This window comes from Lactuca saligna, chromosome 7, assembly GCF_052625555.1.
Source record: "Lactuca saligna cultivar CGN05327 chromosome 7, ASM5262555v1, whole genome shotgun sequence".
In the NCBI taxonomy this organism is placed as follows: Eukaryota; Viridiplantae; Streptophyta; class Magnoliopsida; order Asterales; family Asteraceae; genus Lactuca; species Lactuca saligna.
In genome coordinates this window covers 165775640-165795829 of record NC_136423.1, presented here as the reverse complement: position 1 = coordinate 165795829, position 20190 = coordinate 165775640, and the positions used below count along the sequence as shown (strand labels likewise).

Sequence of the window (20190 nt, the reverse complement as noted above, 5' to 3'; positions counted from 1 at the left end):
TATATATATATATATATATATATATATATATATAGGTAAAGGTTCAAATGAGAACCAAAAAAGGTAAAGAACCGTAAAAACTTCTAATTTTAGATGTTTATAAAGGGTTTAGGGTTTAAGGTTTAGGGTGTTTATAAAGGGTTTATGATTTAGGGTTTAGGGTTTAGGGGTTAGGGTTTAGGGTTTAGGATAAGGAAATAAAAGAGAAGAAAAGGAAATGTTAATAACTCATTCCCTCTCAATCCTCTCAAAAGTGGGAAGAAATAAATTATAGTAGGTTTTTCCCCTCCTAATCTCTCCATTTTCTTTCATTTTCTCTCTTAAATGAAACTCGAAAACACTTATTTCCTCTCGATTCCCACCATCTCTCTCCCAAAAACAAAAACCTCATGAACACATCTTTCTTTCCATTTTCTTTCATTTCCTCTCATTTCTCTCTTTAAAAAAAACTCGAGATAAGTGGCCTCCTCCTATGAAACGTATCCCCCTTTGTTAACTTACTACAAATTATATATATATATATATATATATATATATATATATATATATATATATATATATATATATATATATATATATATTAAAGCAAAAACATAAATATTTTACGTAAATGCGAAAACATATTTTATCTTATAAAAATCAAACACATATACTTTGAAAATTAAATTTATTAGTAATAAATTAAAGATAATAAGTTTACATTGAAGAGTGTTATGGTAATATAGATCTAAAAATGGTTTTAACAATCGTTTATCTTCTTTTTTTCACGTTTCGAACCACTTTTAAATTCAACTTTTCATAATAAAAATGTCAAAAAACATGTTTTGCTAATATGAAATAATTTATCATGTATCATTAGGGATGAGCATTTGGACCGAGGAACCGGCTGGAAGTGGAACCGGAACCGGATAGAACCGATCGGGCCGGGACCGGAACGATATTCTTGTGGATTTTTGGAACCGACAAAAACCGGAACCGTATGTTGGTATTTCTCGAGGACGGGTACCAACATTAAAGACACGGCAAGAATCGGTAGAACCGGCGGTCCGGTTCGGTTCCTATTTTCCACCAAGTTCGGTTCACGGGTCGGTTTCGATGCTCATCTCATCCCTATCTATCATCGATTATCATCATGTAGTTAAAAGTTTGGATGAATTATTGTCCAAAAGATATATATTTAAAAGTTTTGACCAGTTTTTTGTTGAATTGTTGGTTTTTTCCGGTTTGGTTTACAATCGGTTTTGAAGCCTAAAAATACCGCTATCCTGAGCGGTTACCGGTTAAACTTTTCAAAACAATAATTATAACGTCATCAAAGATTACCACGTCAGCATGCCACATAATTTGGCACCGGATAAATTGTCAATATTGAAACAAATTGGAAAAGCGGGTGTCCGTATTGACACAAAAAAACAACAAAATATCAATATCGAATTTTCATGAAAATTTTGTTACTTTTGTAGAATTTGTTTTTCTTAAATGTCTACTTCTTACTATATGTACATACCCCCTCGCAATCAAACGCGCGACTTACCCACTCTCACATAGGGTACAATACAACTAGTGAATGGGAGGTAGTGGTGTGCAAAAAAACCGCAAAACCGAAAAACCGAGCCGAATCGGCCGATCCGAAACCGAAAAAAACCAAAACATAAAAAACCGAAACCGATAAAACCGGATATCAACGGGTCGGTTTTGGTTTGGATACTTAGGTATCCGCGGATAACCGAACCGAACCGCTTGATATATATATATATATATATATATATATATATATATATATATATATATATATATATATATATATATATATATATATATAATATTCATTTTCATTGAACTTTTAGCCATATCCCAAACAAAAATCATGATCGGCTATTCCATTTTTACACTTCTACGTTATGTTTTCTTTTATTTTTATTTTTATATTTATTATACCAATTATATTTTATGTTATTTGACTTTTATTATGTTTTTATAACTCTTTGGATTTAGTAATTTTTAGAAAGAAATCGTTGGAATGAAGTTTGTAATTTTTATTGTATTTAAATTTTTATATTTAGCGGGTACCCGTGAACCGAACCGTGGTTACCCGCCTTTATACGGTTCGGTTCAATTCGGTTTTTTTACTAATTCGGTTCGGTTTCGGTTCGTGCACATGAAGTACCCGCCCCGTGATAATGGTTTACAATTTTATTACTATACGAATCGAACCGTCCCGTTAACACCCCTAATGTGAGGGGTCAGTTATAAAATTAGTATAAAATAAAATTAATTTAGTCTACAATATATTTTTCCAAACACGATTGACATTTCGGTAGTTTAAAAACAAAAATTAGATCACTTACAGCGATTCCTTATAATCTAGTCAATTTTATGAATATCCTAATAATCATCCATTAGATAAGTTGTGTGGTTTATTATTAAAACATTATCTAAATTATTCAAAATCAATTATTTGAGTTGTGGGGTTACAACTCACAACCTCATTTCTACAACAGTAAATAAATGGATCCTATATTTGCAAATTATAGTATATAATAGTTCCATTTTTGCATAAAATTCTAATAAAAAGTGTTTGTTTCTAAATTCAAATATTGGTTCTAAAATTATGTTACCAAAAGAAAAACACCCTTTCCTATGCAATCTGCCTCAGCAGTTTCAAACTTTCAATCAAACTTAAATTCACCAAATCGAACATTTCAGATACTCGATTCTTGTTAAACCAAATTAATTTTTCTTACGAGAAAGAAGAATTAAAAAAAAAAAAAAAAAAAAAAAAAACGAATCAAAATATTGACATTTTTGGTGTATTTATTCAAGATCCGACCAACACAAAAACCAACACGAAACGATTCAATCCAAAACCCAAATGCAAACGAAATAAGAAAATTGTTGATTAGAGAAGAAATCGTTTCCTGACGCCGATAGCATCGATACGAAGCCCTAACATGGAGTGCGATTAATCAATCAACGGCTTTAGATGGCTCCTCCAACAATCGCCGGTGCCGTTGATGTCGCAACGCAGATTTTCTGATACCTCTCCACTTGTTGAACGCAGCCGTACAGAGGACTGATACAACCAATTACCCAATCAGGTTTTTTGATTAAGCGAAGGCAATTCTAAATCAAATTACTGATTTTACACGCATATGGATTTATAGATGTAGGAAAAGGATGAATGAGGAGGAGGAAACGATGAATTACTTCCGGCGCCGACCAGATATAACAGCCGCAGAAGCTTTGGGCCCTTCTCTTCTCCGGTTGACATTTTGCTCCCTCTCTTCGACGTCGTCCGCAAAACGTAAAGTATTGTTAGATTTGGAATCGATAAGGCGGAATTGTGACTATATTTACATATTTACACCTGGACTTTTGATCATTCCACAAGCTTCCTATAGAATATAGCTTTAACAATATAATTTTCAAGTTTGTATGCTTTTACAAACATGCCCTCGAAGTTTGATATGTTTGACATATTCATGGCTCCTTTCAATTACTTGGATATAAGATATGTTTGACATTAATATGGCTCCTTTCAATTACTTGGATATAAGATAGAACGTTCCATGTACCTATAAACATTATATACCCTATTGGTTTATACTAAGGTTGGTTTGAGTATATTTTCAGTTTTTTAAGTTATTTGGTCTGGTTGATTCATGAGCGTATCCACTATATGATTAGGTAGTTACACCTATCTAAGTTCTCAATTTTATTTACAATGTATATAATAGAAAAACTAGTAGTTAAACCGCGCAAAGCGCTGAGTGGGGAATAATTTTGTTCTATCATTAGTTATTTTTCATTCCTTTATTGAAGATTTCATATTGACTAACATAAATTCGTAAATTTATTAAACATTCATTTTTAGGTACCTGTATAGATTCTTATTTTCATTACAATCACAATCATTAAAATCACAATGAAAGTCTATTTAATTATTCCTCAAGTTGCCATTTTTTACATGAAAGTCTATTTAATTAGAAATTTAGTTATCAAATTAAAATTAAAGAGGTAAATCACGATATTAGTACAAACATTATTTCAAAATAAATTTAAAGCGATGTAATCAATATTTGCAAATTGTGACAACATTTGTACCATAACATCATTTATTCCAAAATTTCAAAAATAGCAATGTAAATCGTTTAATTTACTTATTACAATTTTCATCTCCTAAGCATCTTTTAATATTTTGTAAAAAAAGGATTTGGAATTAAAACCATTTTAGCATGAAATAAAATAATAAAATAAGGAGTATCATATTGGGCAAAAAAATAAGAAGTAACCAATGAAAAATCATGCAGTTTTGCTAGTTTTTCGCTAAAATGATGAGTATTATAATTATCAAGATGACAATATTTTTCAAAACAAGCAAACATTGTTGTATATGCAAAGCTGAAAATAATAACTATTTTTACATCAAATTCAAAATTTGTGATCCTTATATTTTTTTAATCTAATAATGTAAATAAGGCCACAACGTTTATTTGTTCATTTATATGTGCACCTTTCTAAAACTAATTTCTCCTAATAATTATTAATCGTGTAGATTATAATAACTTCAACCCGTTTTACCTCCAAAAGCCAAAGACATTGTAACCACAGTATGTAGGTACTTTTGTTTACTTGATGAACTAAAAAAATAAAATATTATAAATGAAATATTGTAAAGAATATCATCAAACTTTACTATCACTACCAATATAAACAATGTACATTTTTTGCTTAATAGCACTATACCAACATTTTTTTACTGAAAAAAGCAATATATATTATATTTGAAATAATCTACAAATTATATTGATTACAATTCTTTAACTTTTTTTTTACAGAAAAAAAATAATTTATCCCAACACCACTTGATGGTTTATGCTACCAAGCCCAAAGAAAAGAAATAAAAAACAAATTAAATTGTCTGGCATAAAGAAAGCTCGAGAAATATTATTACATTGTAAGTATTTACACCACTCATCAACGGTCCTTTCCAGATCATCCAATATGTTATCTGTATTTGGATGCAGCAAAACAGTGGTGTCAAAGTTCCCAACTTCGTTTCTTGCGACAATTACACGAACAAATAAATGCTATTTTTTTATGATAGGGGCATTTTTGTCTTTTGCAAAAAAATGAAAAAATTTGGTTCATACATACCCTAGCACCACCAATTTCCTCAACAGAATGAATTCAATATATACAAAATCATCAAGATTTATAGCACCAAGCTTCAACTACAATTAAATATTAAATTAAATTATCAGCAAAAACCTAGCTAAAAAAATTTACAAACATTAAAACATGCTTACAGTAAAGGGAGAATTTCATATATGCCCCTCTTAAACTTCAAAATATCATATTTGCTCAGCTTCAATATCATATTTACCCTCCATAAACCTTCAAAATATCATATTTTCTCAAATCATTTTTAATAATGTTTTTAATATTTTATAATCATTCTTTATACCTTAGAATTATTATAATAATTAAAAATTTTAACATATTATCCTTACATCTATGATAATGGAATGCGAACTTCTAAATTGTTGGAATGTCGCCTCTTGACAAACAAAAAGATTCATTTTCAACCCTCTCTATGGAATGTATATTTTGATTATTTAGTTTTAGTTGTTGTTGATTATTATCATGTTGTAGATGAAAGATATTTTAAATATTACCATTGATATTTTGATGTTTAAAAAGTACATATATGATATTTTGATATTTAAAAAGGGCATATATGATATTTTGATGTTTAAAAATGACATATATGATATTTTGAAATTTTATGAAGGCTAAATATGATATTTAAAATTTCTATGAAGGGTAAATATGATATTTAGAAATTAAGTTGGGTAAATATAATATTTTGATGTTTAAGAAAGGGCATATATGAAATTCTACCGACGTAATTCAAAACTGTAGCCGATTTTTAAGACCAAATACATCAATATATTTTATGCGAGAAGCAATCCTAAAGAAATTAACTAACGCTTGAGACAAAATTACCTCCTTATTTGCAGATTTCATTGGTAGTGGTGCTATGACCTTAAGTTCACCATTAGGTTATCGGTTTTAGCTTTTGTGTCTCGATCTTCAATAAACCATTGCAATTATCTGTAGCATCTGGTTCTTGGTACGTAACTCTTTTTATTTTTATCTAAGTGTTTTGCCTTTTTGGCCTTGGACTCGACGAGTTGAAGGACCAACTTGCCGAGTAGAAGCGGGACGGGACACGGGATTTAAGTGATGGACTCAACGAGTAGGCCCTGGCTGGACAAAAACCTTAATCTGAGGGTTTGCACCCTATTTAAACATCTCATTCAGTCACCCATCGTCCCATTTGCTCCCAGAAGACCCCCATAGCGAACCCCAATCGTGTGAGTGAAGATCTAAGGCCTTTTGAGTGATTTTGGTGCTTTTGTGATCTAAGGAAGGAAGGAAAAACTTGAAGAAACAAGAAGAGGCTAGAGGGATCTGAGTTTGAGCATCTTCCACAGTGCATTTGAGGTATAAAGCTTATACCTTGCTCATTATTATTATAAATCTATTCTTGAAGGAAGTTAGGGCTTCTAAGAGCCATTTTGGCTACCAACCATGATTGCAAGTGTAACACCGTAAAAATTAAAACAATTTTTCGCATTTTCAAACACATTTTCACAAATTCATTCATTCATAAAATGTCATAGTATCATGTCTTTTTTTTCACAAATATCTCCCAAGATCAAATAAATAAAATCTCATGTGTGTGTACGAATCATGCTGGCGCCTTCCCGCGATCATCATTGGTACCTGAAACACATAACACATAACACTGTAAGCATAAATGCTTAGTGAGTTCCCCAAAATACCACTCTAACACATAATAGCCACTCGAGGCTGTAACTCTGTTAACCCTCAGGTCTATGTGTCTTAGTGGAGCCCTCCAGCCCCAATTCTCTGTGGACCCGAAGGTCCTAACTCTATGGACCCGAATGTCCTAACTCTGTAACTCTGAATCATGCATAACACATATCACAATAAATCATAGCACATAAATAACATGCAATTACACTGGCATATAACTTTAAAATACTCTATCACATAACTCTGTTACCACACTAGGTAAAGTATAGTGAGAAGACTCACCTCAGGTATCTCGGTAATCTCTGACTCGGTAACGCTAGTCTAACCTCCACCTAATCATATAAAATAAATACGCTAATTATTATAACTCTCAAAGGCTAGACTATGTCCTCTTATGACACTCTCAGAAGGGTAAAAGACCATTTTACCCCTCTCACAACTCAAAAGGCCCCACAATAGACCATACCCTAAAAGTCAACCCAAAAGTCAACTTTCCAGGTTATGCTGCGCGTACCTAGCTGCATCACAGGATCGGGGAACGCCACCCAGTACGCGGCGCGTACTGGGATTACGCCCGACGTACTCCCCAGCTTCAGGCCTTTAACTCTTTAGGTCTTAAACAATTAAGACTCACGTCCAAATTCTAGATCCGACCACATCTAAGCCTCTTAATCCATAAAGTTGATGACTTTATGCCTTTGCATGGCTGAACAAGCCACCAACTCCCATAATATTCCATCCTCTAACCCTAGAAGGCTTATTACTCAAGCATGACCTCAAACTAACACTAAAGATGGAAACTTTATGGCTCTACTTCACTAATAGCACTGAATGGGGACAGATCTCGGATTATGGAGCACTTTACACTCATAAAGTCTCCACCTTTGGGGTTTTTAGCCCTAGCAAAAGCACATGCAACAACAAATCAAAAGAAGATGAAAGTTTTGAACTTTATACCTCTAAGTGTAGTCCCTTGCTCTGTAGATCTCATATCCAAAATGGCACCTCAAGCTTTAGCTTCCAAGAACTCCTTTCCTTCTTCTTCACTAAGTCACCAAAGCACAATTAGCTCCAATAACACTCACACACACTAAGGATGGTGGGAAGCTCTCTTTTAGGGTTTCACTCACTGATATGGAGGCTGAGAAATGAGCCTTAGCACCCTTTAAATAGTGCACAAGATGAATTAGGGTTTTGCTCCTGGGTCGGGTATGCCCGGCGTAACTCTTGGTACGCCCAGCGTACCTTGGCGATTCGCATCCAAACTAAGCACACGAGTACGCGCAACGTACCCCTCTGGTACACCCAGCGTACTCACTTGCTAACTTTTCTCCACACACAAGGGCTAAAAATGACTAATGACAAAGAATAAGGGTAAAAGAAATGCACCTAAATCTCAGGGTGTTACAGCAAGCATGGTTGAGGTCTAGGGTTTCGGATCCAGGGTTCTTGAGGGACCTTAAGGTAGAAAGTAATTGTTTTAGAACCCATAGAAAGCCTCATGCATGTTGGGAGTTTCTTTTTGAGCCATTTGGGCTCATTCTTCCATGCATGCACGTAAAGTTTGTAACTTTACATGCTAAATCAAGCCTAGGGGCTTGGATATATCTTTTGGTAAAAGGTTGTACATCAGAAATCGAGGATTTAGGGTGTGGACGTTACCGACTCAGCGAGTCCGTTCTTAGGACTCGGCGAATCCAAGGCATAAAGTCATATATCTGTTGAGGGTCTAAAGAACTCAGCTGGGTGTTAGAAGGACTGTAGAAGGTTAGAAGGAGCGACCCAACGCTTTGTACTTAGTCTTAGACCTGGAATTCATAGGACTCGACGAGTGCTAGAACAGACTCAGCGAGTCCAAGACAATCTCCTTAAGATTGAATATGAACTCGACGAGTTATTCATACAACTCGGCGAGTCGAGGTTAGGACTTGTTCATCAGATGAAGGTGAACTCGACAAGTTGTTCATACAACTCGACGAGTCGGATGAAAGATCATTCGATGTTCTTATAGAAGAGGAACTCGTCGAGTCATCGCCAAACTCGACGAGTCGAGTCATGGATGAGGTCGTGTAAAAGGATAGGGACTTGACGAGTTGACGGCCCAACTCGGCGAGTCAGGTCAACTTGAAGTTTACTTTGACTTGGACTTGATTGGGGGTAAAATATTCATTTTACCCTAAGAGTATATGTCAGTTTTTGACTAAGTGTTTTGTGGGGATTGTAGCCAGAGGATTTCCGGAGCAGCAGCAGGTAGAGACTTCCCACACGGATTATCAGCAGCTACTTGTTCGAGGTGAGTTACCTTCCAGTAGCGGTGGGTCTACGGCCACAATACCGGCCCACCAGTAGGAGTTGTATGTTAGATGATTGTCTTTGTGATATCATATAGTTTTGCTACTACCTGATATGTTATATGTTGGCATGATATGTTATATGTTGGCATGATATGTTATATGCGATAGTAGTAGAGTTCGGTTGTTAGGATCGAAGAGTAGGTCAGGCACCCCAGATATATCTGACAGTACGTGATGATATGTTTATATGCTGGCATGATATGTTATACGTGATAATGGTAGTAGGGAGAATCGTCCCTAAGTTCGGATGTTAGGACCAAAGGTCAGTTCGGACACCCCAGATATGTCTGATAATATGTTATGTTATGATATATGTGATAGTAGCAGTAGAGGGGTGGAATAGTCCCCGAGGATTGGTTGTTAGGATTGATGGGTAGGTCAGCACCCCATAATGGCTTGATACGGGTAGGACGGCACCCCAGAATGGCCGCATGGGTAGGTCGGCACCCTAGAATGGCCGTACGGGTAGGTCGGCACCCCAAAATGGTCGTACCGGGTAGGTCGGGCACCCTAGAATTGCCCGACAGTATATATGCTATGTGACTGTACGGTATGTGGTATGATGGGGGAACTCACTAAGCTTCGTGCTTACAGTTTATAGTTTTGGTTTCAGGTACCTCTTCAGCGAAGGGGAAGGAGCTGGTGCGGTAGCGGAACATCACACACACATGTTGGTTTTCCATACTAGAGTTTCTTGGGATTGTACTCTGACATTATTCTTACTTTTATGAATGGTATCAGACATAAGTTGTGGTTTTTATGAAAAGTTATGTTTAGATGGTGTTTTCTTATAAATAATTTTACTTTTCGATTAATTAAAAATGAAATTTTTGGACTTGAAATTTGGGTCGTTACATTATCTCTAGAACTGCAAACAATATAAAATGAGATCATAAGAAAAATATTTTACAAATGATAAATACAAATATCAAAATCAGATAATGTGATTCAGTTCATAGTTATGTTAGTTGCCAATATGATGTACCTTTTGAGAATCTTGGTTTTCTTTGGATCAGTTGCAACAATTACATCATCAGCGAGAAACAATGTGTTAAGACTTGCTAATAGAATTTGGTTGCAAGTTATTTGCACAAACATGAGGGACCTGGTTACTATATGCAATCAGATTGGAAAAAGACAACAACCAATGAAATCTTTTAGCATCAAGCTTGATTTTTTTCTAGTTATGCCATTCAGCCATTATACATTGAAATTGTTTGGGTCAGGGGATAAATTATTTTCTTACAGTGACAATACTTTGAAAACTCAACCAATTATAAAGTTCAACTTCTAATTTTTAAAAATGAAGTATAATACTTTAAAAAATCTACCCAATTAGAATTATAACTGGAAATCACTTTGTGTTTTTATGACTTCATTAAAATAAGAATGATTTTTCAATGTACCATAATACCCTAACAAAAAATTTGGAGTGAAATGCAATAACCGGTAGAGTTTATGACATTTATTCAATCATTAATAACTTTAGGTACCTGATTTTAGAACTTTTTTTCTTTGTTCCATATACAGATCGCAAATGGTGACCACATATTCATTGAAATACAAAGTTTAACCATTATCAGTGAGTGGTGATGGTGTTTATAAAAGAAGACGAAGATGAGGAGAGACAACAACTCCATTAAAGGTTGTCTAAGTCACAATGCTTACCTGGAAAAAAAAAAGCATCGTATAGATATTGAGAAAACAAAATAAGAATAAATATTACCTCCAGTGGCGAATCTACAATAAAATAGTACGTGGTTCCTAATTAAGTGAAATCGAAAAATCCAAAAAGTAAGCAATCCATGTGATGAATCGGGTCGGATCAAACCAGTAAAAATCAGTCTACCTGGCCCCTAAAACTATATTTTTGTAAAAAAACATTTATTTTGCACGACTAAATCTCTTTTTTATTAAAGAGTTCATTTGCAATAATTATTTTTAGAAACAACAATATGGAATGAATTATGTTGTTTTTCAACTTTCATTATAATCATCCACATCCATTTTATAATATCAAATAATTACATCTCTTTCTTTTTATCTCCTATATAGGGATAAGTTTTAATAAATATTAACTATTTGTTTTATAAATTTAAATATAAATCCACCACCAATGTAATTAATATATAAAACTAAAAAAATAGGTGGATCTCGACCCATCTTTGCTATATGTAGATACGCCCTTGATTACCTCTTTAAAATATTTCACTTCCCACCACATCGAGATCTTGAAATTGTTTTTGAGGGTTGTAACAGTGTATCCCTGAGATAAAAACCGTAAACCCAAGGTTATATTAACAATACAATCAACCTAAGAAAGAAATCAAAAGAAAGTAATATTTGAGCCAAATGTGAAAAATATAAATTAGTTTTTCTTACTTGGAGATGGAAGCGATAGAGAACCAAGCCTATTGGATCTTCACCTCACAACACATAAAACTCTCATGGATCTTTTACTATTATGTATCGACACAATTACCAACATAATCTCTCTCTCTCTCTCTCTCTTTTTTTTTTTTTGCTGAAGATAGAGGATAAAAGCGGGGAGACTGTGAAGTCGGGAGTGATTCCTTCATTCCAAATACTTAAAATCAATAACTCCATCAAAAAAACTAATATTAGCATTATATTTCAAAACAAAAAAATACAATTGAAGTAAATTGAACGAATAATACAAAATATACAACAAAATCAGCGGAGGTTTCATGCAGGGACGCATCTTCTTTGGGGCCAGGTGGGGCTGTGGCCCCCCCTGTTTTTTTTTTTGTCATAATTAGTCCTTAAGTATTAAAATATTTACATATTATGCCCAAAAGCTATAAAATTTGGCTTTGCCCCCCCCCCCCCCCCCCCCCCCCCCCCGCTTTCCAATTTTCATACTTATTATACTTTCGCCCCCCCCAAAGAAAAAGTTCAAGCTCCGTCACTGGTTTCATGCAAAAAAGGATGATGCACGACCTATAGAGGTTTGATAGCTATAAGTGCAGGAGTTGAAACAGAAATTAATGGTATTTATGGAGGAGATTGTGGGTATAATCAACTATCTAACATATGAATTTTGACATTTGAAGATATATGAGGAAATCATGATTCAATCCTTAATACACTTTAACACACGATTAAATGAAAAAAATAATATTAGCATTATATTTCAAAACAAAAAAATACGATTGAAGTAAATTGAACGAATAATACAAAATATACAACAGAATCAGAGAAGGTTTCATGCAAAAAAGGATAATACACCATCTATAGAGGTCTGATATACAAGTGCAGGAGTTGAAACAGAAATGAATGGTATTTATGGAGGAGATTATGGGTATAATCAACTTAGTAAAATATGAATTTTGACATTTGAAGATATATGAGGAAATCATGATTCACTCCTTAATACACTTTAACACAGGATTAAATAAAAATCATTGATAAATTTGGTAACCAATCATTCATTAATCTCCTCTGATAAGATTAAGTATGAGGTGTTTTGCATATGTAATTTGTACATTAAATTTTATATTTTGTACCTCTTAAAATTCAAGAAAATTTGGATATGTTTAATAAGATAGTAAAGATTAAGAACTACCTTAGAAAAAATAAAGGACCAACTTGAGTTTGTTTTTCAAAAAAATTTCCTAAATTTTAAAAAGAGAAAAATATAAGTTATTAGGGACAATTTGTTATTTTAAACTATGAGATTGATAACAAAAGGTTAACCACTCTTAATCGGCACTATCAAAATATTAATAAATAAATAAGTTGTTCTAATAAAATGAAATCCCACATGCCAAATACTTTCACTCTTCGTTCGCCGTTTTATCAATGGACTAATAATCAACTAGTTTTTCGTTAAACCATACGCATTTTTCAGTTATATTTCAATCGGTTTTTTAAAATTTTTAATCGATGGCACAAGGTACATGAGCTGATTGAACTGGTTCAGTTCTTTTAATGTACGTGAGCCAACTCGGCCGGACCCCAAAAGTGTTGTTGATTTTTTTATTGGCCTTGCTTAATTTAGGAATAATGTGATTTTTTGTTCTAGATTCACCAGTGGGTTGATCTAGTAATTAATGTTTGAACATGTAACCGACATTCAGACCAAATTAAAATTTGGATACTTGGGTATCGGGTTTGGTCGGTTATTTATACATATACCTTGATACCTTGATAGGATGACATAACATAGTTAAGTAAAAAAAAAAGCAGCAACCGGACCACAGTGCCAAAGGAAAGCTCTTAACATCATGTACTTCACGTTGAACATCCATTATATCGATGAACTTTAAACAATCTCCCAACAATAGCAATGAACATTGTTTAGCACTCTCATGCAGAGACGAAGAAAATAAAATGGTTGTCCTATGCTCTCCAACCACCCACCCCCCAATCTTTTTTCAAAGTTTAGTCATATTATAGATAAAATGAGTCCATTAGTAACCTTTTAGCGCACATAAGTTAATTAATATGAGAATTATCACCAAAATTGAGTCCCAAGTCTAACTTAAATCCCACCACCCCACCCTATTTATTCTATTTTAATTGGCAACTGATTAATACTATTTATGTTACTTCGTCAATAGCTATTGATTATACCTTCATTTTTTCATGAATAACTTTATCTGTTTCGTATTCGTGTCGTGTCAATTTTTCATGAATAACTTTATTTATGTTACTTCATCAATAGCTATTGTGTTTAATGAATAACTTTATTTATACCCTTCATTCCATCCTTCAAAGAGACAGAGCTAAGCCGGAGACATATCACAACAGTTGACATCATCCGGACGTGCATCTAGTACGACACAACCCGATAAACAACAATACGTGTCTATGATGGTAAACACAAGACTTACACCGTCACAAAATGATAGCACCGGCCCCGCCAAAGAAACGTTGTCAGCCAGCAGCCTTGGCCGCCTAGCGCCAAGCATTGGGCCGATCAACGCTGTCAAGGAATTTGCGACGAGTGTAGGGTGCCTGCTATTTACCTTTCTAGTCAACAAAAAGCTGACATTATAAAAACAACAATAGCAAGACGGAGAGCTTACAATCAATAGACCATGCAAGAAACGTGAGCGACATGAGGCAAACCACAACGTCAAAGCGCTGACCCAACAAATCAACAACATCAACTTATATATATATATATATATATATATATATATATATATATATATATATATATATATATATATATATATATATATATATATATATATATATATTGGAATTACATTGCTAAAAGAAGCTAAAACTAGAAAGTAGCATGTTATATTTCACTAAATTATTAGTGTCTACGTGCTGCATTTCACATGAAAATTGTTTGTGTTTTATATGTGTTTAAACCCATAAATTTGTGTTTGGTCCGTGTAAGACACGAAACACGAATTTGAAATTTATATCAACATGAATAAACACGAAACACATTTGCATACGATCATCTTATGGCTATGGAGCTTAATTCATGGTGCGAGGCTTTTTTTTTGATATTGGAATATATGTGAGACTGCTGAGAATGACATAGCTAGGTGTTTTAATGACATAATAATGGATTTTATAAAGAAGCCTCTTCTTAAATTTCAGGATGTTGGTGTTAAGAGTCAAGATGTTACACAAGTTCCAATTCAAGAATCTCAAAAAGTCCTAGAAACTCAAGCATTAGATGAGGAAAATAATAAATATGAGGGTATATATGACACCCAATAAGTGAAGAGGAAGAAGCCTCCACACAGTATTACTCTAATGAAGTTACATAAATAAGTGGTTGGTAAGCAATGTCGATGGATGAGTGCATACAAGACACTAATTATGTTAGATTAAAGTGTTTGATATCCTTTTTTTATTAGGTGCATGCCATTGCGTTGGCTTTTGCTGATAACTATTTAGGAAAATGTGTGTGATAGCACTTTTTTGATAAGTACTTGTAAATTTGTAAACATTATGGCTTTACTTATCCTGAAAACAATTTGGTCAAAAAAAATTATTATTATTAGTCGTAAGTACATAAACGGCATTAAAGTTATTATGTAGTCATTTGGGTAATTAAATTGTTTTGGACTTTTGGTCAAGTCATTTTGGATATCAATTTATTTTGGTCAAGTCTAGTTGTTTTGGTTATTTTAGATATCAAATTGTATCGGTAAACTTACATCAATTGAAAATTTTAAGACAAATTATCCATACATTGATTAGGTTGAGCCAATAGTTATAGTATAAAAGAAAGACACTAGATCAAGTTGTTTTTGTCAACCTACCATTCCATAAATCATTTTGTCATATACATAAATTAAATTAAAACCAAACAAACCCAAAACTCAATCTTCCAACTTCCAACAACAATTCCACCATCTTCTTGCATAACTACACTTTCCATAGGTTATTGTTCCATAATTTATGCAGGTTCTTGTGTCCAAAATTCTGAAAATAGTTTATGGTTCTCATCATTTTGTTGTTGTGTAATTATAACAATGTCTTTGTACCATTGGTTTGGTAATTCAAGGTCTACCCAAACAAACAAAGTACTTGCAATCCTTCACTTCACTATGCATTATTGAGCATTATACCTCTTGGTTAATCTAAAAAAACCATATGTATACAAATCAAAAAATTATATTACCCATTTAAGTCATTATCCTTTTAATTCAAGTGTAACATCTTCAATTTTTAACTTCCTTACCTTGAATTGTGGCAACCAATGTATTTTCTTTTATGGTTTTTTTTGGGAGTCCACTTCCCAAATGCATTGCCATAGTCACACCTACTCATCAAACCTTGGCTACCTCATCAATTTGCTTCCTTGCAATCTAGGGCTTAAATATTATAAAAGAGCAATAATTGGCAATATATTATACCCCAACAACCACATAAAATTTTCATTTAATGACTAAGATTTCATCTCAACATTGTAACCAGGTGAAATATGGGTTACTAGGATTTCAATGAGATTACTTATATATATCGCATGAAGTTGACCATCCGAGAAAAAAAAATCCATTTCGTTTTCAACATAGGCAATTCCCAATAGTAGTTTGTTTCGTTATAACCATTAACAAAAGTCAATGACAATCATTATTAAACGTTGGATTATATTTGCGTAGACCTGTCTTCACCCATGGTCAGTTATGTGTAGTTGTTTCTCGTGTAACAAGCAAAAAAAGGTTTGAAGTTACTCATATGTAACGATGAAGGTCGTTCAACTAATAAAACAAAAAACATTGTCTACAAAGAGGTCCTACAACATTTATAGATATTTATCGATTTCAGTGTTTCTTCTTCACATTTTAATAAAAACAATAACCATAAACTTTCTTTTATAATTATTATACTATATATATATATATATATATATATATATATATATATATATATATATATATATATATATATATATATATATATATATATATATATATATATATTCCCCACATTTAATGGGAGCTATAATCTAGTTTTCTGTTTAAAAGAAAAAACTTGTCCATTCCTTATTACCAAAATATTAAAGATAATTATATCTTTAACAAGGACCGATATAAAATTTATGACGTTCTTGAAGGGAACATTATGTAAATTAAACTGCTAGTGCTAGTCAACAAGCGTAAAGACGCAAAGTATCGAGTTCCCTTCTCTTTGTAAGTTTCACCTTTCATCTAACAGAGCAAAAGGAACCGGCGATGGCGAACAAAAAAGGCTCGAAGATGAACATCGCAATCATTCATCCTGATCTCGGAATCGGTATGCACTCATCACAAACACGAATATTGTACAGCTATATAATTTTGCTTTACTTTGTTTGAATTCGGATCGCATTTTATCCCTTCAATTTCGATGTTGTATGTTCGATTCAGTTTTCAATATCGTTCTGTGCAAATTTTCGTAGGAATCCTTGTAATTTTCAACTTCTGTACATATTCGATTCCAGAACAGTAGATTGTTTTGCTGAAAAACTCGAAAAAGAACTTTTCATCCTCTCCAGCTCCAAATCACTATACCAAACTACATATAGATGATCGGCATAGGTCTAATTCGCTTTAAAATCAAACATTTCGGGATAAACTTCTGTATTTCGCCGATTGTTGCAACACGATTTTAGAAAACCTATAGAAACTATATGTAACTAATTCAAGAGATTTTAGTTAAATTCCATACCCTTTGATGCGAATCTAAACGTTTCAATAGTTTGTCCCCTCTCCAATCCCCCTCCCCATTAATCATCTGGACAATCAAAAATGAAAATGACTTCATCTTTTGGAACACCTTCAATTTAATATGTAGGAATAATGTTTCCTGGTTATGATATCTTGCATTTCTGATTGTTTAGGAGGAGCCGAAAGGTTAATAGTTGATGCAGCAGTTGAACTTGCATCTCATGGACATAATGTTCACATTTTCACATCACACCATGATAGAAATCGGTGTTTTGAAGAGACACTTTCAGGTAACAAAAAATTATCAAGTTCTCTCCACAAATCTGTTCACAATCTTTAATTCCTTCTTCCTTTTTTATACACCCAGGTACATTTGCAGTTACAGTTTATGGATCATTCCTTCCAAGACACATCTTCTATCGTCTTCATGCAGTATGCGCGTATCTTCGTTGCATATTTGTTGCCCTCTGTGTGTTATTCAACTTTCCATCTTTTGACATTATACTTGCTGATCAAGTCTCTGTTGTCATTCCAATTTTAAAGCTCAGAAAATCTACAAAGGTTTGTAAACTTGGACCTCAAGTATTGTTATACATGTCATGTGATATTTTATAAACTGATTATTCTTTCAATCTTAGGTTGTTTTCTATTGTCATTTCCCTGATTTGTTGTTGGCTAAATACACAACTCTTCTAAGAAGAATATACCGGAAGCCCATAAACTTTTTAGAAGAATTAACAACAGGAATGGCAGATTTAATACTTGTTAACAGCAATTTTACAAAATCAACTTTTGCTGCAACATTCAAGAGACTTGATGCTCAAGGAGTAAAACCAGCTGTGCTTTATCCAGCTGTAAATGTGGATCAATTCAGTGAACCAAATGCTTATAAGTAAAGATTGGTATCTTTCTTGGTGTATTTTGAAGGTTTTATTCTCTCTGGTTTTAGCTTTATATTTTAGATTTCTAATTTTGCAGGTTGAATTTTCTTTCAATTAATCGTTTTGAAAAGAAAAAGAACATAGATTTGGCAATATCAGCTTTTGCAATGCTTCCTTCTCCTGATGTGACATTGACTATTGCAGGCAAGTCAACTCAACCAATTAGATTTTTACATTTGTCAACAAACTTATCACATTTTTATCTTTTTTTAGGTGGATTTGATGAGCGATTGAGAGAGAATGTTGACTATTTAGACCAATTAAAAGTATTGGCAGAAATTAAAGGTGTATCAAACAAGGTCAAATTCATTACATCTTGTCCTACATCCGAAAGAAACACTCTTCTCTCTGAGTGCCTATGTGTTATTTATACCCCAAAGGTGAGATTATAAATACTTTAAAAGTTGAGTAAATTACATTTTTGGTCCCTGAGTATCGCTGATTCTTTCAATTTTGGTCCCAAAAGGTTTTAACTTGCAGTTTTAGTACCTATTTGAGGTTTTTGTAACATTTTAAGATCAAAATTGCAAAAACTAGCTATACTCAGGGACCAAAAATAGTTGTTTTACTTTGAAAAGGGACTAAAAGCATTAAAAGAACCTCAAATAAGGACCAAAATTGCAAGAGAAAACCTTTTGGAACCAAAATCATAAAAATCAGCTATACCCAAGGACCAAAAATATAATTTACTCGTTATAGTTATAAACACAAAATATTTAACAATTCAAAGCTATTGGTGTAATTAGGATGAACATTTTGGAATTGTTACATTTTTGGCCCCGGAGTATAAATGACACAAAATTTCAAGAGAACTTTTTGGGACCAAAATCAAAAAACTTAGCTATACTCAGGGACCAAAAGTGTAATTTATAACTATAAACGACACAAATCATTAAACATTTAGAAGTAATTGTGTTATAATTAGGATGAACATTTTGGGATTGTTCCATTGGAAGCAATGGCGGCTCATAAACCAGTGATAGCATGCAATAGTGGTGGGCCCATAGAGACAGTGATAGATGGTAAAACGGGTTTTCTGTGTGACCCGACCCCACAAGGCTTCTCGTCAGCCATGGCTAAGTTTTTGGAGAATCCGAGGTTAGCAGAAACAATGGGTGCAAAAGCACGAGCACATGTTTCTGGAACATTCTCTACCAAGACCTTTGGCGAAAGATTAAATCAGTATTTGGTGGATGTAGTGTTATCAAAGAGTAAACGACATGTAGAATAGAAATATTTTGTTGCATAAGTGATACATGTAGGATTTTAGTTTTATTTTTTTTCATCTAACTATTTTGAATTTTGATTATGGGTTTCGGTTTTTGTTTGGTTTGTGTATATATGGTTTAATAGAACCATGTTTTATGATCATTTGTGTTGATAATTGATATATTTTTATGTTATTGATGTAGTAGACTAGTAGGCTTTTAGTTGACGTTATCCACATCCTAGGTGTTTTTGTGTTGATTGTTGTGTTTTACTTGTTTATAAGACCGAATGTTTGATGGTTTTGGTTGGTATTAGAGGGAGTGGGTGCGGATGAGGCTGCACTCCCTTGCCTATGGGTGGCAGTAGAGGGTACAGTGCAACATTCCAAGGGAGTCCTACTTACTACAAACAAACATGATCGAATTCTTTTTCTTACCAGAAATCTTTCTGATTGGTTCCTTTTATTTAAAAAAAAATACCCAAGTGTGGCACCAACCATTGGGTGTGGTATGAAACCATACTTTTATGGTAATGAGTGAGGTGGTGCCTAGGTGTATTGCGGTTTTATAAGGGAGTGCGACACATGTGCCAATTTTGTATATAGTGAAATTTATAGACAAAATATTAGGTACTAATTATTTATATATTGAAATTTATCCTACTCATTCATGTGGAATCTATGCAATGGAACTT

General features: G+C 33.4%; 1 protein-coding gene and 1 long non-coding RNA gene across 3 annotated transcripts; one reads left to right on the top strand and one right to left on the bottom strand.

Moving 5' to 3' along the window:
- Positions 1-2775: 2775 nt before the first annotated feature.
- LOC145005627 (uncharacterized) lies at positions 2776-3374 on the bottom strand. Its single transcript, XR_013662639.1, has 2 exons — positions 3208-3374; positions 2776-3073 (listed from the first exon to the last, which is right to left on the bottom strand). It is a non-coding gene; the product is annotated as an uncharacterized LOC145005627 (long non-coding RNA).
- A 13415-nt stretch (positions 3375-16789) lies between these two features.
- On the top strand, positions 16790-19659 carry LOC145006242 (UDP-Glycosyltransferase superfamily protein). Of its 2 annotated transcripts, XM_078965334.1 has the most exons (7): positions 16790-16934; positions 17521-17637; positions 17715-17908; positions 17986-18239; positions 18326-18432; positions 18502-18668; positions 19214-19659. In XM_078965334.1, exons 1-7 carry the CDS (start codon positions 16874-16876, stop codon positions 19517-19519), a joined length of 1206 nt encoding a protein of 401 aa, XP_078821460.1. In that variant the 5' UTR covers positions 16790-16873; the 3' UTR covers positions 19520-19659. The 2 variants fall into 2 exon arrangements, with proteins under 2 accessions (XP_078821460.1, XP_078821459.1); XM_078965333.1 differs by having other exon boundaries at positions 18326-18668.
- Positions 19660-20190: the final 531 nt, after the last annotated feature.